General features: G+C 36.3%; 1 protein-coding gene across 1 annotated transcript in view; it reads right to left on the minus strand.

The window, feature by feature from the left end:
• Positions 1 to 25,034, minus strand: part of HCRTR2 (hypocretin receptor 2) — a 31,900-nt gene continuing 6,866 nt past the window's right edge. Inside the window, 7 exon segments of the mRNA XM_053939172.1 lie at positions 1 to 194; positions 1,435 to 1,635; positions 2,700 to 2,821; positions 4,199 to 4,419; positions 9,099 to 9,214; positions 16,326 to 16,569; positions 18,018 to 18,196. Coding sequence (XP_053795147.1) covers positions 1 to 194; positions 1,435 to 1,635; positions 2,700 to 2,821; positions 4,199 to 4,419; positions 9,099 to 9,214; positions 16,326 to 16,569; positions 18,018 to 18,196 — 1,277 coding nt within the window.

Below are 25,034 nucleotides of genomic sequence, written 5' to 3' on the forward strand. Positions count from 1 at the left end.
TCATCCTTGCTGTAACTCCATTGAAGTAAGTTTAGTTATGCTAGGGACAAATTTATCCCACTCTGCATTCTCTGGTTTGACAGTGTCTTCTGTAGAAACCCTCATGGCTTCATCTATATTTGAAGTCACATTCATCCCAGGTATGTGGAGATGCAGTTCTGCTGACTTCAATGGGCTGAGCATAGCTGGAATATCTGCAGATAGAATAAAGATTTTAAGATAATTTTACTGCTTGTATCAGGTGGCTGGCTAAGTGACTCTCTGATTATCTCTCTCTCTCTGAACACTATGCAGGTGATAATCTATTAATAAAATGGTCTTCCAGAGAATGTTTCAAATTGCATCTGTAAATTTTAAGTGAAAGCTTCTTGACTGAAAACTAAGGGCATTTACGATGCATAAATCTTGATTTTTTTTTTTTTTTTTACTTTTCAACATTTTCACGTGTTCTACTACTTATTAATATGCACTACTTAGTAAATTGCCCTGTGGTTCCTTATCCAGATGCCTTTCTGACCAGCAGAGCACCACAACGTCCTGTTTACAAGTCTGTCATGGAATCATTGATCGTTTGGGTTTGAAGAGAAGTTTAGAGACCATCTAGTCTAACTTCTCTGCCATGAGCAGAGGACAGAGAGAAGAGAATGATGATAAATGAGAAATAAAGGGTAAAACATTACAGCCACATTGTCATATGCGTCTCATATTTGTAACTTTGCTTGTGCCATACATAAAGGAATGGCAATACTACTGAATTCAGGTGAAAAACCCCATTCCTTCCACATTAAGCAAAAAGTGGCTTCCCAGCTGTTCCTGAGAATGTGCAATAGCCTATCTAACATGAAAAAGAACCGAAAATTTTGGAAAAAAATTAATACGAATTTCTTATTTGATCAGCCTAACTCACACCAGAATGCATGCTAAGCAGGTAATTTGAAATAGTAAAGGACATTACGGTAGTTCAATCTCTACACCCAATTTTGATTAAAATATTTGTTATAAAATATACCACAACTTCAGCTAATTAGATGAAAGTAGAATACAGCTGTTCATAAACACAGTCCAATGATAGGGAAAATAATTTTCATACTTTCAGGTATTTGTTCTTTATTTACTTAGGAGTCTAAAAGAAGGAGAAATCCAAAGAATATATTTGTATAAAATATGACTGCTTTACTTCCTCCCTATCTGCAACATGACTTTTGAAATAAAAGTGATGAAATTTTCTTTCCTCATTATATAATCAAAGTTATGGCATATTCTATAAAATATTTTTTTTAAATTTTCTTTTCTTACATTCAGTTCTTAATTTTAAACACCCTTCTCTCTTTGTGCTCAGATCCCAATATTGATGGATGCACAATTAGAATTTACTTCCATGGGATCAAAAGGCATAGGGACAAGTATACTAACAGTGGGTAATAGATGCAGTACCATTTGATGGAATTGTGTTTATGTTGGTCAATACAACGTGTTCTGAAAGTTTTGAAACGTTATCAAAATTGCTGATCTGGGTGGTCAAGGATTTCCGACTCTCTGTACTGGCACGACCTCTGTTGAACCGTTCGTCATGGTGGCTGCGAATGCCAAAGATGCAACAGGAAAATGCTGCTTTAAATTCTTCTCTAAATTTCCCTGTCAACCACAAAAATGACTCATGAAAAAATTGTACTATAAACCGCATTTCATCAAACTTTATAGATTCGGATATAAAGGAGTTATCTAAAGCAAAATTAATGCGAACCACCCAGATGCTCTTCTAATGCAGAAGCAGAAAATCACACTTTAATAATCTGGGAGAAAGACAGAAAAAAGACAAACTTTCTAAGAAGACATGTGAGGTGTGATGTGAAGACTGAATTATTCTTGGCTAGACAGAACAAACTAGAATGATTAATGAAACTACCTCATAGATAGTCTGCTGATTATTTACATATGTAACAAAAAAAAATTGAGTAAATATAGGCTTGAATCCTTACTGATATGTGAAATGAGAGAGCATCGCTAATTTGTGTTTTATCATAAAGAGATTTTAAAAGAAGATTCACAATATTTGACAGTCCCATGCTTTTGGTGCTCAGAGGATATTGTTCAGATCATTCTCATACTACACACCACAAAAAAACTGCAGTGGGCCAATAAGTAGTGAGGATCAATAGAATTTTGCCTCCCTGTGTTTAGCTGCAAGTCCCGATTCTGCTCTCCAAGCCAAATTACACAAACTAAGACAAATCTATACTAGTAAGTGAACAGCATCCTGGCTGGTTCTTTGAAGCTGACCCTACTTGGCATTGTCTGGCCTTGCAGGTACTATTAAAGACTCACAGCCTCCAAGTCCCAATACTTGAATATAACACGTCAGGTGGGGACAGGTCCCGGACTGTGCTACCTGCCAGAGAGCATCCAGGAGTGTTTAGAGGAATGGCAATTGTTTCAGGTCAAAGTCATGCCAGGAACTTCTCTACCACATTAATATCAGAGTCAGTCACACTCTAGCACTTGGACTCAGGCCCTGGCACACTCTAGGTTACTTATTGGTAGACAGCCTGAGGGTAATGGGATACTTAGGAAACTTCTAGGAAGAGGATCTAGCTCCCACCGGAGGAGCTGAGCTGAAGTTACATGGTCATTAATTTTTGCTATGGCTCATTGCATTGAAATTATACATTAAACTTGAATTCTAGGTAACTGTAACTTACCACTGAGGAAGTTATAAATAATAGGATTGGCTGCACTGTTTGCGTATACAAGCCAGTGTGAGAATGTGAACCAGGCGTATACAGTTTCTCTGTCATCAGCATGATTAAACATCCCCAAAACCCTACAGAAAGAGAAGAGAAAACCTGAAAGACGGCAAAATTAGAATTCATTTAAAAGGATTTTACAACTTCTAGCCTGATTTTATCTCTGATGACTTATTTGCAGTACCACAAAAAAGCTGATTCAGCAGTGCTCTCTTACTTGAGAGACAGAAATCCTCTCCCCAACCCTCAGCCTCCTGTCTTGGTGCTTTGGCACAACTGAGACTTTACTATGGTGAAGAGGCACAACTTTTCTGCCAAGTAACTAAAGTCATCTGGTGTCAGATAAGCCAAGGAAAGACAGGAAAAGTTGCTTTTGATGTACTCTTGTCACTGAGCTTCCTGGCTCTAGGCCCACTCTCCAAGACACTCTCCAAATATCTCTGGAAATGAAAAGGCATTGAACTGGCCCCAAACCTGAGGCTACCGTAGCAGCTGCTGCCCTCCAGGGAAATCTGCATCTCCCAGACTCTGCCATTTAAATGAAAATATAATTCTGAGCTGACTGTGCTCTTGTTGAGGCAGCCTGTGTATTTCCTCTGTTTCACGCTGTAGGTGGCCTGAAATAGTTTTCTCTCCACATTTTCTACAAAGGGACTTGAGAATGAAAAGTATTTAAATTAGGCCTTAGAGAAGGGCCAGAATTGAGTGGAATGTATTTAAACCTTGAAACTATCCCTTAAAAACTAAAATATTCCAGTAACACTCCAATTTAAAAAGCACCAATAATATGCTCATTATTTTTAGGATATTCAAATCTTCTGCTATTATTTATTGTTATTCCAGAGGGCTCATGAGGTGTAACTTTACCAAAGCCTCAGTCTTTGAGGCACTGTACAAAAACCAAGAGTGTACATAATTACATACTAAATGCACAGAGAGAAAAAGATAAAAAAATAAAATACGGCTTCATAGGACCAATGGAAGGGTTAGCCTAAGGTCTCAAAACTGTACATGAGTAGCTTAGGTTTGAACTCAGCATTTCACAGTCCTTGGAGCCAAGCCACAACACTGCTCTCTGCTGCTAACCTTCAGCTGCTGCTTTAGGTGACTGCACTTCCACGGGGGCATTTACAGCAAACAAGCTGTAATCCCATGTAAATGATGAGGTTTAATGAGGAGATAGGTTAGATCATTTTCATGAGGCAGATCTTGTCAATAAGAGTTCCACAATCTGGCCTCTAGTTTAAGTAGTAGGGAAGGGTTATATATATACATATATATGTTATATATAATATTTTCTTGCAATGGTATGATTATTTTCCACTTCTTTATCATGAAACAAGTAAGCTTATCCTTCAAAAGTATCTGTCAGAATAAAAGGAATCTTGTAACAGAGATTTCTGGTTTTAGACAGAAAGTTTTACCAAGTGTTTATATTTTGAGATAAACTTTACCTTTTCAAGACATTGAGGATGCTAATTGGTAGGTAGCAAAGTGCAAAAACTAGAAGGACGACCATTAGCATACGAGCTGTTTTCCTTCTTGCACGAATCTGTTTTATTTCAGCTGCCACAGCACTAATCTTTGACTTTGTTGATTGTCCCAGCGCTCGGGGCTGTGCTGAAGGCTGCTGAGGCTTCCATTTCTTCTGAACAACAGAAGAAGTTCCTGGGATCTAAGGCAGACAAAATAAGGGGCATTTTGAAAAACATTTTTTAAAACAAATTTTATCTGCAGGTATAACAAGAAAGATAGATACCTTGATATACACAATGTAAGTTCACATGGATAAAAAGGATTTTTAAATTAAATTATTTGATGTAGCTGCAGGAAACAAACTGAATTTCAGACACACTAGAGGGACTGCATAAAAAATTTGTTTTATACACAAATATCAACAGATGTCCTCAAATTTTCTTTACTTTCCACATACCTTGTCTTGCTTGTGTCTTCAGACTATCAAAATGACCAACCCTATTGCTGCACTTACATTGCTATAAAGTTCTGCATTAAATTATTTGTTGTGTAGCAAAGTAGTTTTTCCCATTAATATGCTGCTAATATAAGATACTAAACAGTTTTTTAATACTGGAAAACAAGGATTTAAAGCTTGCATATCTTTAAGTGCCATAAAACTTCCATATATGCAACCCAGATGACAGTGAAGTAGCTAAAGAAATATTCACAGCTGAAGTGTGGATCTCTCTGCAAAATTCTTCTAAACTGAGGGAAATCATGGAAAAGTGCCCAAGACACAGGAAGAATTAGATTAGTCAAAGACATGTTGCAATGAGTTGCATGTAGAACCATACTATTAAAAAAGAAAAAGTTTTTTGTTTTCTGTGCCCTCACATAAAACAAGCCAAGTAAAACAATTTTACTTCAGTTCTTTTAAATTACTTCCTGCCTGCAGTGAAATGTGAAAGACTGCAGATGTCAAGAACTTTCTTAGAGAACCCTATTACAATTACATTTATAATATTTTCAATGTCATAGAGTGCGAAAACCTTTTGGCTAGAAATACAGTTTTATTTATGTTTAGTACAATTGTGTGTAGGGTGACTAATCTCATGTGAAATATTTCAAGTTCAAAAGCATCTGAAAAGTTCACATTGTCTGTTTTAACTTTTTTTTTATATAGGGCTTATCCAGACATACTGACCAGAAAATAATGAATTTTTTTGTATTTATTTAAGAAAGATAAAAGTAAACTAAAAAGCATACACATTCAGAATAGTTCTAGAAAACCTACTATGCTGGGGTTTTGGTGGGGTTTTGTGGGGTTGGGTGGGGGTTTTTTTATTGGTTTTTGGTTTTGCTCTATTTATTTATCTGTTGGCTGGGGGATGTGATTTTGTGTGTGTGTGTGTGTGTGTGAATATCTTCAGACAAGCCCTTAGTTCAGCTTTTATGTACACCCCTAAACATGATTTACAACTATTGGAAACATTTTGGCAAACTTGCCATGTAATGAGCAGGAAATCCCTGAAGCAAAACTGGGGATAAGTTATAGCATATAGTTTTTACTAATGTATCCATGGATTTAAAACAACTTAGCCCCTTGCACTTCTACTGTGGATTCCCACTCACACAGCTGAAATCAGTAATTACCAGCTTGACAATTGCACATCAGTACTATTGCAAGGGATTTACCCTACTTGGCTGTGGGGTGTAGCAGAGAAGTGACAGAATGAGAGGAAATGGTCTCAAGTTAAGCCAGGGGTAGTTTAGATTGGATATAAGGAAAAATTTCTTCACAGGTAGGGTAGCCAAGCCTTGGAACAGGCTGCCTAGGCAAGTGGTTGAGTCACCACTCCTGGAGATATTTAAAAAATAAGTAGATGTGGCACTTAGGAACATGCTTTAGTGGTGGACTTGGCAATGTTATGGTTGTTATGGTTGAATTCAATGGTTGTTATGGTTTAATTCAATGACCTTAAGGGCCTTTTTCAAGATAAATGTTTCTATAATTCTATGATTATGTATGTACAAGTATACACAATTGGACACATGGGAGCATAATGCATATATTTGCTTGTTGGTAATTAATCAATCAGAGAGATAATTTTGAAGCATTTGTGTAATTCCAACATTTTATGAAAAGCCTATTAGCTGTGAATAAACAAGTACTAATATTTAGAGTTTTACTTTCTTATGCACCTTTTCTCTACCCCCTCAGAGAGTTATCAAGGGGCTTATAACCAAAGAAAATCTCAAATGTAATATCAACTTGGAAAGATTGGAAGGGTATATTTCAACTACCAAAAAGAAAATGGATAAAGTTCTTAATTATTAATACAAATGTTCTTTAGTGTCAATGCATTTGGACATCAGAAAATTGAAGCATACTAGGAACTTGATATCACAAATTGTATATCAACATTTTAATCATATTCAGTTAATTCAGTTCTATTTGTACAGAAGCTGTTTTTAATCTACTTAAAATCCACACAAGAACATAGACTACTAAATTACTAATTCCTTGCTAATAATTAAAATTAATTACTCAAAATTTCTAGTATTTTTGCATGATTGTACTTGTCTTTATAAAGTTGAATAGTTAATTCAAAAATCTCCTTGATTTATACAATCAGAAATTTTAAGAGCTATTACACAAAGTATGGCAACAATAACTTGCAATTCAGTCTTCTATTTTTCATCTGAAAATTTGCATGCACAACACATTGCATTTAAAAAATAACCTTTAGAAAGAATGTAGGGCATAGAAAGCATCTACTTTTTGTCATGTTTTTTTCTATCATGTACATCTGAAAGGCTCATTGTACCTTGCAATAAGATCACCATATTTAACTGAATTTCTGATAAACAGCATGGTTTTTTTATTGAAACTGTTACCAAAGAATACATTTAGAGCACTTCTATCATTTGTGCTACATGGCTGATTACAGCACACCTGCTGCACTTAGGAAAGTGCCTGATGCCTGCAGCCAAGTCACACTTGATAATAGATGTGCACTGGTTTTAATTTCACTTAGTGCAGCCTCTTATACACAGTGCTACCATCCATGCCAGGCAGAGAGACAGCTGTAATTTGGCAGCACTGGTAGCACTAAGCCTGTAGTAGAATTTCTCTTTTTGTCACTGAAAAACAAAGGATCATCCTAACCTTGCCAGTGTGCAGAATAGGGAGAAGAAACATTGTGAAGAACAAATAGACCAGCTAAAACAACTGGGGAGTGGAGGTGGGGAGAAGCCAAAAAGAAAAAGATTGGTTTTCAATCATTCAACTTCTGCTCTGCTTCTGAGCCAGCAATTTCAACTATGTGTAGCTTAAGAACAACTGCTTTGCATTAACTTAGTTAAATTAAGAGCTTGAGGGGGTAGGCAGATTGTAAAGAAGGTATAAAAGAAAAGGCTGAAAAGGATTATGGTGATAAAGTCATTGGGTGATACAGGATAGTTTCAGCAAGGCAGAGCATATTAGAACTATGTTTAGACTGAACTTAATAACAAAACTAAGCAAGAAATCCTTTGCTCTGGAGAAGAGTCCCCTCAAACTGTAAAGGTTAAATTTTATCTCCAAGCCATCTTGTTATTTAATCTTATGAACCTAAGAAATTAAAAGGAAATATAATAATTTAAAGCTGACAAACAGGATAAAAAGCAATTCTGGTTTAACCTAATCTGATTAGAAGTGACATATATGACTTATGGATGGTAACAAAAAGTCTTAAAGTGAATTTGGTATTTCCTGTATATGAGTTACTTGCAAGATATATATTCTATCATTATAAGATTTAATTTTTAATTTTATCATATGTATATTCAGAAATATAAAGTCTATCTGTGATTTCTCTGATGGATCAATATGAACTGCATGAAAAATGTTCCTGATGGGCCAGGTATTATCCCCTGCCCAGGACAGCCTCAAAATTGGATGGTATCAAACATGCTGGTGAGAGAGAAGTGATTCATGCCCATATGTCAATGGAGATATGAACTAAGTTAGAGCCACTTGAGATGCAATATCTTGAATTATTTCTTCAACAGGATGAGTATTTTGTCCTTTTCAGAATGACAGGGCAGCTAGTGGTGGACTACAGCTATAGATAAATCCTGGACAAAGCAGAAGACATCAGAGAGCACCATAGACTGGTGCATGACAAATTACAGTTCATACACACAAAATGATTTTTTAAAGATTACTCAAGAAAATGGCATCATTTTTCGCCACCTAAATTCAAAATTTCTTTCTTTGTCTGCTTGGTTGTTCTTTTGTTTATTTAGTATTCTTGGGTTTTTTTCCCTGTATTTTTTTATTTGAATCTTGGAGAAAAAAGATGTTCACATTAGAAATTGTGTCAATTATTTGCCATTCACATCAAATGTTATTGGTAGCAGCCAGCTTCACATCAGGCAATTCCAGTCTTCCAGTACTGATAGTTGGATCTTCTAGTTTACATTTTGTTCAGATTGGACCTGCCATCAACCTGAGTAAGAAAAATAAAAATAAAACTAACAAAATGAGAAGGTCAATCTTAAATTTTGACTGCTACAGGAGATTTTAGCAGCATAAATAAGGTCACCTAAGGTATTTTGGTAAGCATTTCAGATACAGTGAGGGAGATTTTTCTTCTACCTATAATCAATTTTTCAGCTGCCTTTTGCTTTCTTTTTCTCTAAGAGAAAGCCCTTCACAGACACGAGAAAGCAGTTTACTTTCTGCCTGCCTTCATTTTTCAATACATCTCAGTGCCTATCCAAGGTGGCTGCATGGATGGAAAAATCAAAGTCCTAAGTGACAAAATGGAGTTTATAAAGGAAGAGGCTGTACATGGGAATCTGCACAAAGTTGCGAGAGCAAGTAAACAGAGCCAGTGCTAAGTGACTTACCTGGCGACACCACAGCTTTCGGAATATTTGCAAATAGGCCAACACCATAAGACACAGTGGGGCCATGTACGTTACCAGAAAAAAGCATGTGTGATACATTTTGGGATAAACCTCAGCTGGAAAGAGAATTCAAATAGGAAAGGTGTGTTTAAATATATGTACATTTCAAAATCACCTTAAGAAAAATTATTCATATAGATATGCATATTTTTCAACATAACAGAAAGTTGTATCAAATAATATTATGGTCAAGATTGGTTTTTTAATCACTTCTAGATACATTCTATTAGAAACATGCTTTTTATCCCAAGGATCTCCTATATCACATTACTGATTTCTTATATTATTACTTTACATATGGAGTCTTAAGAAGTTTTACTTTTTGTTAAAACAGTGATGGATTAATTTTGTTATCTAAAAATGAAATGTTTTCTATAAGTGAAAAATTTTGCTATCTAAAAAAAGGTAATTAATCAGCCAACCTACCTCATCCTTGACATACTGAAAGGTTGTGTAAGTGTCATTAGTTTTAATTCTGCAAAGGCTACTATGTAGCCCTAAGTAAACTGCACAATCCCTCACCTACAAAGACTGCGACTGCAAACTACAGGGCACAGGACAATGATGGGAGGAGAGACACACATTTCATAAATCATTTGTTGGTGGCAGAATATATCTGATAAAGATGAGTAATTAATGATTATGATTAAATTTTAAAAATAGAATCAATACATTCAAGTGCTTTAAACCTAGGAAATCTCCGAGATGGTTTTAAACTCAGATTTAACAATAATGAGTTTGGTAGTGTTATATCTAATTTCCCATGTATCTCTTTTCAAAAGACAATTTATGAATGTTATTTGCTTAGAGAAAACAGAAGTGCTGTTGAGTGTATTGAGTTTTAAGTCTGCTGCATCTTAAGCTCCATCAGTAATTATACCAGAATGTGCAGTGCCTGAAAGCTTGTCTTCTATTTCATAACATTAATTGTAATGTGCTCTTACCAGTTGTTGGTACTAATTACAACTTAACATCTGTGGATGGCCTCAGAAAAGGAACTAACATTTTGGACAGTAACAACACATAGCAGAAGAGAAACTGCACCCCATGAACAGTTAAATTGCAAGGTCATCCTAAGCATTGCACCTTGGATAAAGATGGAAATTTTATGTTAATTTCCAGAATTTCCAAATGTTTCAGGATGATCAGATGTGCAAGATCTGATTGCTTTTTTAATTAAAAAAAATTAAAAAAGAAAAAAGGTGAAAAAAAATAAAAGAGAAAAAAAAAGAGTTGCATGAGATCAAAACTTTGGTGCATGAAAATTATTTTCTGCCTTTTAAAGTGACTGAGACTGTGGACCCTATTAAAGAAGAGCATGCCAGGAGAATTTCAGAGCTTGTTCAGACAAAGATATACAAAGACTTGCCCCACAACTCTCACAGCAGTGAGGAGAACACCATAATGTAAATTCCAGGCTCACTCTCAAATGCAGACTCAAGCAATCTCACGCTTGCCATAGGACCATGGTACACCCAGAAAACCTTCAGTATCAAGGAGATGGAAACCTGCTACAGCAAAATCCAGCCAGTGTTCTTTCCCAGTAAAGGTAATAGAGATGCTGCCACTGACATTTGATAGGTCAGGGTTCAAAAAATTCAGAGTAGTATTTGACTTCTTACTTGCTCTAAGATCCTGTAGCAAACCAGCTTACCAGCTCCTAACTAGCAGCTGCAGCTAACTCTTGTCCATGTCCCTGGGGGAGCCAGACCATTTGGGGCAGGTTTTTTATAATTGGCATTAACCTGAGATTATATGTTGATCGATGATCTCAAAGTTGCTTTTGCATTCCAGAAAATGCAGCCTCACAGCAGTCCTGCTATCCAGGGAAGGATTGACATACATGCTTCACAGGTGGAGAGATTAAGGAGAAACTGGAGTAACGTGACTTACTGGGATCACAGGAGGTCAGAATTGAAAGTACATTCTTTCTGCTCAGGAGGAGGTGCCACCTGCCTCATCAATGCTCTGCTGGCAGCCGGGCCCCTTTCAGGTAGAAGGACGGTACATATTTAAAAGGCCATCTGGAGTTTATGACTTCCAATTTAGCATTCCAAGTAAAGGAAAACATTAAATGAGCCTAGCTATCTACAAAGAACTGAGGACCAGGTTGGAGGAAGATCCTAACACTTGCCTTTGAAGTTTAGCCACCTGGAAAGTGCCAGCTGCTAAACATCAAAGGAAACCTGTCCCTCCTCCACCCAGGGCAAAGCCCCTTGCAGAACTTTTCCCTAAGAAACATGACTCTGTTTAGCTTCTCAAGCCAAAGAAAAGCTTTAAAGCTGTTTGACAGTCACAGCAGCAAGAAGGAGGAGGGCTGGCTAAGGATACTATTCATTTATCAAGTGAGTTCCAGGCTCCTTGAATACAAGCATCAATCAGTTTGTGGTCCTGCCTGACTGGGATGGCTGAAACTCTTACTGCCAAGCAGAAGAGGAGAAAAGTGTCCTTGCCTTCTGTGGTCACATATTGGACTTCAGGACAGGGGGAGATTTTTCTTAGCTGGAGTAACCACCTCTTTAAGAATAAAACAATGACTTTCATGTCTCTGGCTGCTAGTCTATTGAAAAGAGAGAATAAAACATAAACAGGTGGTCATAGGGGCTGGACTGGATTCAGATGAGCATTCATACACTGTAATTACCCCACCCGATAAAGGATCAGTACATTAAAACAAGCTTTCATTTGTCTACTGTAGTGGTTATTAAACACATCTTCAATTTTTCTAAAGCTCCCCTCTCCACATGGTCTTCCAGTCCCAGCCTGAAATTGGTAGATTGAAACTATGGCTTCTGGATTTTTGCCAGAATTTTACTATATTTGTGTAAAAACATATATGCATACATGTATACATATGCATACGTAATCAAATTGAAATAAACACTCAAAATGTTTTGATATGAAATAGTCTCTTTAGCCATAGTGCTTAACAAAATTAGTACCCCTGACAGTTTCCTTAAGAACAGGGAAAAACAAGACTATCAAGTTTGTTGAGCATCAGTAGAGTTCCCAGGTTCCCTACTCTCAGGAAGATACCTATGAGGTTCTGGAGTTACCAACATAGAGGAGCAATGCAACTAAAAGAGTATATTTTTCAAATAAAGCTTAATAATTAAGGATGTTTGAGAATGGGTGCCCATAGCCCAATAAAATCAACCACATAATGCAGTGCTTCCAAGCTAAGTTCCTATGTCAGAGTACTTAGGGTTAGCTAATACTAAAATTACATCTTGAAACCTAATATATTGTGCTTGAGTTATCAACTTACAATAACACCCAGCCTAATTTTAATATTAGAAATATTCTGACTTCCTTCTACATTAAAATATCCCACGAGTTTTTAATTAAATTCTGAACACTTTGATAAACAGGATGTATAAAGCTTCTTGTAGTACTGCAATTTCCAGCTATTTGTTTTCCAGAATTAAGACAATGTGGTTTTGTACTATTGTATGAATAGTCTAAGAGGAAAAGGAACACAAAGTCTTCCCTTTGTTTCCATTCAGCCATGCAGTTTTGGGAAAGAATTATCTCCATATTCTTTTTATCATTTGCAAAGGACTTGGCTAATGCACTTTGGCTAACACTCTCTTCTTGAACAGCTCTAAGACAACGTACTTAGCTGACTTGGACACATGGTGAACTCATTTTAATATACATTTCTTTTATTTTGGCACTTTATCATCAAATTCAGTACAGCAATTACAGACTATTATAGAGCTGTAGCCAACTCTGGCTCCTTAAGTGAGCCTGCATAGGTCACATGTTGGATCCTTCTGCATTCCCAAATAAAATATTGTTATTAGACAGTACTCAAGATGAAAAACCCTCAGCCTAGAATTGGCAATGAATTTTACATTCAGGAATGCCAGAAGCAATTATAAAGAAATTGAGCCCTGTTTTAGGCTGAACTATTGCTCCATTTGCAGTCACTGGCAGCTTTCCAACAGCATGCTCAAATCTCATTAGGCAGGGTGGCGACTGTTTGTTCACCATTGAGGAGCTCAAGTGTCACAGTACTGATCAGAACTTCCCTCCAGATACTCATCAGACCTTTATGGTCTCCAGCAGCTGGTCCTACATCTGTGTAGGGTACAGTGTTGTCTCCTGCTTTGGCATCTCTGACATCTTCCTGGACACAGCTTCCAGTTACTCTTCCATAGCACCTCATGCTTCAATGGCCCTGGGGTCCCAGAATTACAACAGATTTCCAAAACATTTTGGAAACTGTTACTAAGCATCCTCTTTTTGCAGTCCCAGTCTTTAACATTCCCAGTTTAACATCCTCAGAACATATGGTGTACATGATATTCTGCAAAGATTTTATCAGATGAACTGTAATTTTAGACAGCATTAATTGTATACAGTTCTAAACAAAGCAATAAACACCCAAAATACTTTCTTTCTCGAAATTGAGGACTTTCTCAGGGTCTCTTGAGTGTATGCAATGTCTACATCTCCACTTTCTCTTTGCAAATATAGGTTATTTGTAGCAGCATTGATTTCTTTCTCCTTCAATATTCTCCTAGACAGCTCTTTCTTTAACCCTCTATATTTGTATAGTCAAAAGAGGCAAAACAAAATCCAACAAAAATATAGCTGTTTTCTTTAAAAATACTAGATGTTTCTTCTTCCAGCTTTAAGGTTCACCACTCTTTTCAAATCAATGCCTTACCCTTTTCTTTTGTTCTTCTTTTTCAGGGCCTTTGTGATTTCAAGCCCTATTTTTCAGTAGAAAAACTACATGTTCTATGCTTTGAACTAGCTCAGAGTCCTTAGACACTTCCAACAGAATGGAAATTATTTTTTAATTACACTATATTCTGTATAGTCTGAAAGGGATGTATATGTATATGTGTAATCCTCATTGATAAAATACAATTAACTCTACTTTTACTGGGCAATTCCATGATTTTGAGAAATCTGCTTGTAATTTAATGCATATAAAGATTCTTCCTTCAAGTTACTATGATGAGTTATTATTAGAACATGGAGATTTTTTTAAGGATATCTGAAATGCATCAGCAGACTGGTGCAATGATGGTGTTTTGCCATTAGAAGAATTATTCATGAAAAAGGCAGCAAGATAAAAATAGGATTCTTATCTTTCAGTGGAGTGAAAACTTTCCCATTTCAGAAAACTTTTTAATATAAAATTATTCTTTTCATGCTCAATATAAATAATCATTTTAAGAAATTGGAGTGTTTGCTCTCCCTTTCTGAAGCCAGACACAAAAAAATTGATTCTATACACGAGTACTTGCCTTTATTATAATCCCCGTCTATCTCTCCAAACATCCAAGTGAAGGCTCACATCATAATCTGAAGACCAGTAGACTTAAATTTAAACAAATACACTCCATAGGAGTAGAGTCTTGCAAGCACATGGCAGTTTGGGTTGGTTGTTTCTTGCTGGGGTTTTTTTTGTATAGTGGGTGCCTCACCTCAGGCTGCAACTACTTCAGCACAACTGAACAAGATGCATTCTTTAAAATAGTTCTAAACCTACTACAGACTCTGTAGCTCAAAAGCAACACTTTCCCATTGGGAATCAAAAAGTGGCCAATGCAGATCTGGAAATTCTGAGATTACATTCCCTGATGAAATGCTCTCTTGACTTCCTAATTAATTAAGCACATCATTTCCTAGGCTGAGATTAAAAGAATCTTTGCTGCAGAGTTAACCCTGAAGTGATAAAGGCATGAATAATTGCTTCTGCGCCAAAATGAGTGGACAAAAATTGTACTTGGAATGAATGCTATGAAAGAAAATTGTCACATAACTACTGCAGTATCCTGCAGCAGAAAGGGATACAAAATTTTTCACAGATGAAGGAAGATCACTAGAAGAGCAGATTTGCCCTCTCCAATGAAACACTAAGCACAATACAGCTTAACAGAGACTTCCTCTCAGCTACAAACTTAGAGCACACCTTTGTCAGCAATGAGTACCAGTGAGCTAGTGGCCACCTCTGCCCCCTTGCCTTGTCCCAGAAGACTAACAGGGATGAAGGAGATAAAGAACAGGGAATGTGATACCCAGTGTCTTCTCATGAATCCTCTGGTGAAAGCCGTTAGCAGGAAAGGAGCTTCCAGAATAGCACATGGAAGAGCCCTTAGCAGTTAAGGCTGTTTAAGCTAATTTATCATGATAATTAAGCACACGTGAGCCAGTTGTATTTTATCACAATTGTTCACAGGACTGGAATCTTCTTCTACAGAGACAGCTCTAGGAGAATATCTGATTGTGTTTCAGCCGGACTCAAGGCTATTAAACAGCCACCTTTTAGTTATATGTTTTGGCAAACTTGGCTTTATTTTCCTGTGTGTGAATAATGGTATTACTGATGGCCATTATATCCAGTGTCAGAGTCACAGCATGTAACTCATGCACTCTGTTAGCATTGGAGGTGTGCCAAGGCCCACCAGAGTCGAGCCCTAACCATTCGAGTGGGCGGCTCACACCACTTGCTGTGAACGAAGACAAAATAGAAGTAGTTACTCCCTGGCAATCCTTACAGCTTCCTACAGCTTCAGTCAGACACAGAACACGTTAGATTCAAAGTTAATCTGGAAAGGCAGGGTTTCACTTCTTGTATAGATTAATTTGTAACCGATTACTTTCACAAAGTTATTTAAATTATTTTATCCATGACAAATTTCAAATTTTAAATTAACTCACTACCCTATATTGATGACATCTCTGTAAATGACACATAATTTGCATTGAACTCCCAGGAGATACCTATAAACACTACTCAAATGCCAGCAATTAGCAAAATATCAGGAAAACAGAAAATCTGTTCTTGCATAGTTACTTCTTAAGGCTAAGTACTGAAGTCTTTGTAAACCTTCAATGTACATCAGTCACAGAATTATATAAGCATAAGCATTGAAGGGTGGGAACATTTCTACTCTGTGGGAAGCATTAACATGGTCAGCCTCATTCATTTAAACTTCATTTAAAATGTACTTTAAGGCTCAACAACACAAAAAAAATCCACAGAAATTTCACAAAATTTGAAAAATGATAGTTCTAGGAAAGCTTACATAATCAAGAATATTTTGTGTTATGTTTATACAACTTGACTTCATATTAACATCTCCTGATATTTTGATTACTTTATAGCAGTACAAACTCAGCTTGTATGGTCAATGACAGACTCACCTCCCCAGTGCTCATCACACACTGTGAACAAGGTGGTTTTATTGGCTAATCCTGGGAACACACTGCTGCACTTCATAACAATAGCCTGAGGAATCATTATGATGCAAGACACAATCCAGATAATTATAATGCTGTTCCTTGCTCGCTTGGCTGTGCTTTTAAACATCAAAGGGTGACAAATTGCATACCATCGATCCAAAGCAATGCAGCTGAGTGTTAGGACAGACACAGAGACTGAAACTGTCTAAAGAAAAAGGAATATTATGTAAATGTAAATGTAGGGCTTTTTCACAGAGTTTCAAAAATTATTTATTGTACTTTTCCCCCAGAGTTTTAAAAATTATTTATATTTTCAACATAGTTAGTTCTTTATCTGCAATTGTTAAATAGACTCCCCCCAAAAAGGACTCCTTTTAAAATATCTTCTTACAGAATTAAAACAGATATCCTTATCTGCTGTACTCCTACTAGAATCCACAAGACAATTCACACATTAAGATGCTAACTAAACAGAATAGGTGTTGCAAAATCAAATTTTGAAATAGAAAATGTAATCAACTGGGAATGTATAAAACTTTATCTGATAAAAAGCTTTTAAAACATTAGACAGTCAATTTTTTTTTTGGTAGAAAAATTTGTTTGTTGGTTTCTATGTTATATTAGCATACCAGAGCCAACATTTTGCTTTTTAGTTTTACAAGAACAATGAAACTCAGGATCTCATGAAAAAGTTCTTGACAACAATCAGCTTAAGGTGGACTAAGACATTTTACCTTTTATTCAGTAAAGGAAATAACCTATCACTTTAGTTTTATTGTTTCAATTTGTATGCTTGGTGATCACTCACACTTCAGATTTTCTTTCACTAGAATGGAGGTTTTGAAAAAAAAACAAAAGTTTTGATTTTGATTGTATCAAGTAGAGCTCATAGCTGCTGGAGACCTTGGCCTTTGACAATGTGGTTCTTTGGCCATAGAGGTATCTTCTGCAAATCTAAATCGTGCTGGAGGCACAGAGCTGATGATCTGCATACACTGTGAATACTGCTTAATTCTTCTGAATTTTAATGACTACAAAGCCAAGCACTTGTCATTCTAGTTTACCCAGTCAGTTCATCCATACACCTATTCTTAGAAAAGGTATTTATCAATCATTTTGATGCAAATGATTTCAAAACTAGTTAAGCCCATGGTTAAATGAGAAGCAATTATTGCTTAAGGCAGACAATCTAATCAAGTCCCAGTGAACCTGGATACTTTGACACAAATTCAGTAAACATAAAAAAAGCCCATACTGCCTTCAGAAGTTGGATTCTCTGTCCTGGACACTTGTGTAGCTGTTCAGATCCATACAGAGAGAGTATTAATGCCTTTATTTCTATTTACAGATATTTTAATTGCTTTACATCCTTTCTGAATCATTAAAAAAAAAATCACAAAAAGTAAAGAGCATCAGAAAAATGTCCCAAAAGATGTATCGCCGAAGTCCAACAATCAGATGTATGAAAACCAGTCTTTATTATCCATAATCATATTCCAAGTGGAACAGTCTTTTAGGTCTCAGCATGTACTCTGAGATACCTACTAGGTATCAGGTATGGACTTCCATTGGATTAGAAGTATTAGGAAGATGCTATTGTCATTTCTGGTTTTCATAACATGGGTAATGTGTACACAAACAGAAAAATAATACCTGTAAGTAGGGAATGACTTTACAGAGGGTCTGCCCAAAGAACCACGTTTCTGTGATGTCCACAACTAAAGTTGCTGGAAGACAAGTAATTGTGACCAGAATGTCAGCCAGAGAAAGATTCACTATGAAATAGTTGGTAACGGTCCGCATGTGATGATTCTTCCACACTGCAAGGCAAACTGAATTTGGAAAGACAAGTTAGTGAGATGGAAATGACTTAGGAAATGCTTTAAGAGGAAAACATTTGACTTTGTGGAATTAAGGAAATGTTTGTGTCCTTTGTTTAACACAGAATATCTGAATATGCAGTTCAGTGCAAGAACCATGTGTTTTCTTTTACAGTGGAAACAAGAGGGTACATGTAGACAGATTCTTGATACAAAGAATAGCATTCCACAGACTGCAGTGTGGGAAATAATACAATATATAAAGCATCTTACTTCTCTGGTAGTTAATCTTCACTAACTGCTCATACAACTTTCTTCATTTCTCTTTAAAGCCGTTGGCTCTAGTCTACAGCAATACACATCTATACCTGTAAAAGTTTATTTCTTTTCTTATAATAGCATGATGCTTAAATCAAATTACTACAACACAGAAGTTTGTAAGCTGTATAAATATAATTTTATAAAATGTTTTGCTGGATTTAATATATCTATTGCATCTGCAGAGAATCTGTAACAATTTTCTGGGTAACTGTGATTTGAATTAAGTTAATAAAAGTAATTTTTACTGTATTAACTGTTACATTTTTGATGACGATCAAAAGCAGCACATAGCAGGCACTTTATAAGATGTACCTTTAAAGCTTGTTTTGTATATTTTATGTCACTCTTTTTCAAACTGAAAGACTTTTAGAAATGAGGCAAATCAATCTACACTAAATTCATAAGCTGCTGAATTAAAAATACCATAATTAAGTGTAAGAAAATAGCAGAAAAGTAATTTTTAAAATAATTTTGGAAGTCAAACCCTGACTGGTGCAATCAAAAGCTTTTGAATTATTTAGATTTTTAAATTCATTCACCCAAAGATCTTTAAAAACTGATGCACAACATTTTCCAAAACCACAATACTTTTTCTAAGACAAGAATGCAATTCACTGTACATCAAAGGATCTTCCCTGCAAACAATTATCCATCCATCATGCACATCTAGATGAAGATTCAAAGTCTCCTAATCTGTCAGGATATAGCACAATGCTTAATTTGGATATACTAAACAGATCAGAGAATGTTAAAAAATTGAGCTAAAAAGGTCCTCAAGAGGTTGCCCAAATCTGAAATGGAATCTGCCAGAGTTAAGCCACTCTCCTATAGTCATTAAACTTGCTAAAACAGCTGGGGAAAAAAATACACAGACTTTAAGGCACATAAGCTTTTGAGATCAGATGCTTCTTTAGATCCTGAGAAGGATGACGTGCCTGAAAGCTTCTGTCTATCTTCCAGCTATATCAGTTGATCTCATAAAATATATCACTTCACTCCACAAATCTTGTCTTATGTCTCTAGTGCAACAGAACTACAGCAAGATTACACCTAAGCAACTGTTGTCAAGTTTACATTTGAAAATGTGTTATATTTGAAGATACCACACATCTCTTAAATGTGTTGCACAGTTAAATTATCTTCCCTACAAAAAAAAAAAATCTGCTCATCTCTAATCTACTTTTATTTTGCTGCTATTTATATACATTTTTTTTTTCTGCAGATAGGCAGGAAGTTTTTTTTCCTGGCAATGCTTCACATATGTAAGGATTTTTGTTATATATTTCCTCAGAACTTCAGAGTTCTTTATCTTTTACTCTCAGTCATTTGAAGAACTTCTGCAACCATCCTTGTTGCTGCTCTCTGGACACTTTCAGACAGAATTGAACCTTTCTGGTGAGAGTGCAGTGACCAAAACTGGCAGAATATGCTTTCAAGCTCTTACCAGTGCAGTGGCAGGAGCTGAGATTGCAGTACTTCTTTATGAGGGCTATGTTTAGACACTTAGATTAGGACACAGAGAAAGGGAGATGCTAGGTGGCCTTCAGTTTCTCTAAGACCAGGTGATTTTATTAACTACCTTAAGATATAGGCTTCCAAGGTTCATCTAAAACCTCTGTTGTGATGCAACATATGCTCTTCATATATTTTAATGTGTTGCAGAGATAGCTCTGGATTCTGTAGCTTGTATAATTTTAATTTTTGCTAAAGATGTATCATCCTGTCATAAATGCAAATGAAAACCTCTCTACAAAGATCTTCATTGTTCTTGCACTGGTTTTGAAAAGAATACAGTATAAATTTCTTCTGTTTTCTTCCTGAATACAGAATTTCAAGTTTTCTTAGTTTTGGCCTCAGACACCTAAAAGGCAAGGCTTATAAATTAAAGGCTTAAAGGAAACATCATATTGATTGTATTTTCTTCCCATTTGGAAGATTTACAGTACCTACCAAAATAATTATTTCTACAGCATTGCATGATAATTACAACATAACAAATCAGAGCTTTATCACTGTCTCTTGTGCATGGGTTACCACAGTTACAGTCTGATAGTACAGAGGCAGCACCTAACAGGGAAGTAATACATAATACAGTAATCCCCCCTGGAATGTTGTTTGAAGTTGGTAATGCAATGCTGGGGGAAAAAAAATGCAAAAACCATTTCACTTTCGATAATTTTAATATTTAACTCTGAAAATTTGAAGATCTGGACATTTACTTATGGCTGGTTCTTTGTCTTAAGTGCAATTCATATTGAGAGTATGGTCCTGTCTTTTACTTGGGCAAAAGTTGATATTAAGTGGCAATGTTTTTCTGTACTTCTTATTCTTTTTATCAACAGGCAAAAATTAAATAAAAAGTTGCTTAAAAGTTCAGAGTTTGGCTACTTTTTTCTCATATTATGGTTTCAACAGTCCTGTGTTCTACCCAGTTCAGACAAGTACATCATTTACAGCCATGGATGTCAATGCCTAAAGGTGCAAGGTTTAAGCACATATGTTTGGTCTTTGACCAGGCCTATTCCCATTCCTGTGCTGGTCCATGTGAAAAAGACCTGAACATAAACATTATTTCTGGTAAAACAAATCCATTAAATTGACAAATATGAGGTCAATCTCACTGACAGCCAGTTGTATCAGAAATCAATTCATAGCATTCTGCATGTTGAGTTCAAGACTGTATGAGCAAATGAAACCTTGTGATACCCCAGAGATCTAAGAATTACTACCATTTTCATCTCTGACACAAAGAAAGTGAAGTGCAGAACAGAAGTCGTTAAAGGCCCTATAGTAAATCAGACACTGAATGAGAAACTTGGACTCCTAATTCCCTGCCATGTACTAAACCTTCCAGATCCCACTGGCTTAACATAGATGGAATTCAGACGAACTTCAGTATTTGCTGTTCCTCAGAGTAACATAAAAGACCATGCCTCTTGCTACTCAGGGTGTAGCAGTGTTCAGGAAAGCCAAGGTACAGAAACTACCCCTGAATTCCACTGAATTCTAATCTGTGGGGATAGGCACCTGGAAGGTGAAAAAGCCCAATAGCTAGCAAGCATAGAAATGCAAGATAATTTGTTACTTTGTATTTCTCTGCTGATGCTTGTGCTATTTCACATAGCACAAGAGCACCTTAATCAGCTTTAAGTTTACATAAATATTTACATATTACCATAATAATTAAATATCTCAGAAACTCATTCCATGAGTGTATTGGGAAAAAAAAAAAAAAAAAAAAAGAGAGAGAACTTATGAAAAAAAGCCTCTAAAGAGGGAGTATTTTAAAACCAAGTCAGCTTTCTCTTCCCTTATTGCCCTCTGCTGTTTGCAGCACTGTTTTCAACCTGCCTCAAGCATTGGTACTGTTTTCTTTCAGTGCAAGGCTAAAAAGCTGTGAAGATCTGCTATGAGTTATTTGAATAGGACAGATGATAAAAAGTCATAAATAAGTCCTATATGACATAAAGTTAGTTGAATACCTTCCTTCCAGACTCACTCTTTCTGAGTTTACTACAGTCCAAGGTTACTCAGTAGTCTTGGACAATAGCTTCATTGATAGTGTTTTAGCAGCTCATCAAGAAAGATTCTCTAATCTGTGCTCAAAACCTGCTATTTTATAGGCATGAAAAATAGTTTGACTATGCCACTGAGTATTGTGCAGCTAGTTAAGTGTCAGAACAAAAGAATTTCATATACTCTTCACTTGCACTCCTTTAATTACATATTTTCATCTCAGACAGTTTTACAGAGAGGCACTGAGCTCACACAGAAACACTCAAGTAACGTGCTAGGGAAAGTTCGTTCCATAGAGGTGAAATGCCATCTGCCTACCCAAACAGAAATAGCAGAGAGCTGTGAATTTCTACTTATCTCAAAGAACAGAAGAAAGGATATGAAAGGTAGTAAAGATTCTCAGTTGGGAGTGTATTTTACCAAAAAGCACTTCAAAAATATAAAATAGGAGATGAGGCCAGCAGCAGCCTTCCCAAAAAGCTTGGGAGATACTACAGTGTTAACAGGGTTCCTGTTTAGTTGGAGCACAGGAAAGTGGCCCAAACTAAGCTCTTTAGACCTCCATCAAAAAATCTGTGAAATAGAAAAATAATTTAATAAAACTTCAATTTAGCATTATGTGTAAAGCTTTTATGCAGCCTTTGATGTTCCTAACCATAAATGGGACTGAGAAAGAAAGTGGGGAAAATGGTGTTAACACAGATACTGAAGAAAAGAGGATTAGAAAGGAGAGAAATGTAAAAAAGCAGTTATGAAACACGCTTCTGCTGTGCATGATTTTCCCTACTGTTAATGGAACCTAATTACCTGTCCAATGTATTGTATTATTTTCCATATTTTTGCTTTTATTTTACAAAACCACTCAGAGTTAGAGCTATTCCTGCAAGTGCAAACAGGCAGGCCAGGTTTCACAAGGAACAGCTGTTTTTCTAATGGCTGTTAGACTGCCCAAGATCCTTCATCTCACCGGGGACACGTCCCTTTACTTTTTTCAGACTTCAGCAGAGCTTTAAAAAGCGAAGCACTTGTTGTTCCCACCTCTTCCACATAGTGTCAGTAAAGGCTCAGAAACCAGCTGAAATCGCCCGGCTGAAAGCGTCTGGAAAAAATTGTGGAGGCTCTCCATAAGCCAGGACAGTTCTGTGATAACGAAGGTTTTTTCTGGAACCATCCTCCAAACACTGATGATCTCCCGCTCCCCAAAAAAAGTCTCACAGGAAAGTCCCAACAAGGACAAAAAAATAAAAGGTTAATCAGAGTTAAATTTTAAGATGGATTGATGTTAGAAATCCATCAAGAAAGCTTCACCTCATATTCCTGAAGAAAAAAACCTTCTCTAGTATGACAATGTAGTGAGATTGGTATTTTTCACGTACAAATTTAGTCCCTGTGGTTTAGTGTCCTGAGGCATTTTAATTAGAGGCTGTAATGGTGTTTAATCAATTAGCACAGCTCATTGCATCTCAAGCTGAAAATGAAAACAATAAAAAGGCTCCATCTGGTATAAAGTGCAGCTGCTTGCCTCCTGGAAGATTTATGCTGTCTTGAGCATATTAAACACTGTGCTGCAGTCCTTCCACTGGTGGACTCCTGGGTTAGCTGTCAATTTGTTTTCTACATGTCAACCATAAATCATGTCCCTTACACTCTAGAAGTCTTGTCATCCTCTTATTCAATGGGTCATCTTTCAGTGCAACTTCCTGACCAAAATAGAAATGTAATTTCCATAACCAGCAATAACTGACATTTTCATATATAAAGGAACGACTTTATCTCTTATCTAGTTTTGATGAATAATAAATCCCAGATGGAAGTAAACAAAGAATGATCATCTTTCATTCTAAACAACAATGATTTTATTTTGCTTCGGTAATTCAGTCTCACAACTGTTCGACTGAAATATCATAATATAGTCATCTAGAAGTCATTTGGTACCCCCCCCCACCCCCAATTATTTTCTCCTCACAATTAATTGGTTCTCCATATGGAATTCTTCCTCTTGTTCTCTTTTGGTGATATTACCTGCTGCAAATCAAGATCTGAGTGGTGGGGTGTCAAGCAACACAAGGTTGAAAGGAAAGCTAAGTAGATATGCTACCAAAGGGAATTCTGGAGAGCTAGAGTCCCTGTGAAAACACTGAATGTATACTGCTGGAAGGAAAAATGCTGTCATTAAAACTACCTTCATTATGAATGATTCCTGATTAAGGATTCTTCTGCTTTGACTTAATAGTCTAAAAATTAGGTGCTTAAGATTAAGCTTATTTAAGGAAGGCTTCTTGTGAGTCTTTCAATAATTTCATTGATGATCTTGATTAAGGGGAAAGTAGCACTTTAAATTGCAGAGGATATTTAATTAGGGGTTTTTGAAACCAGCAATGAGAACAAAAGATCTAAAACAAAGCAATATCTTCTGTGAATAGGGAGCTATCTAATACTTAGGCTGTCCATCTCTTACCCACTATGAAGCTCTAAACTCACACATTATTTCATTTTTACATAACTAATCTTATCTGAAAGAAAGGAGACCGACATTACCACCAGGCTTACATTGAAAAGTAATAGAAAGAATGACACAAAGAAAAGAAAATACACTGTTTTATACAATGTTTATTATAAAGGCAATACTGAAAAAAAAATCCTCTGTCTGGTAACAATGCCTGGCAGATAAGAACTGTCCTTGAATACATGATGTGATAGCTAAAAAGACAGACAATACTCTGAGCAAAGGAATGACATAGCCTACCAGTGAGGCAATAGCTCCTCATCAACAGGAAACACCAAATGTGTTCAAACATGTGTGAAGGAATCGTTAGAACCACAACAAAAGGAGCAGGTGGCTAGGTCATGCTCCCTGTGTATCACATATAAACAAGTGTGCATGTGTAGGTTCCATCACACAGGAAAAATACCAAAACTGAAAAAAAACGTAGTTGAATAACACAGAACGCATGAAATCCCAAAGTAATTTGTTGAACATCAGCTTCACTGGAATGTACTAATGGGGAACTGT

The sequence above is a fragment of the Vidua chalybeata genome, chromosome 3, assembly GCF_026979565.1.
Source record: "Vidua chalybeata isolate OUT-0048 chromosome 3, bVidCha1 merged haplotype, whole genome shotgun sequence".
NCBI lineage: Eukaryota > Metazoa > Chordata > Aves > Passeriformes > Viduidae > Vidua > Vidua chalybeata.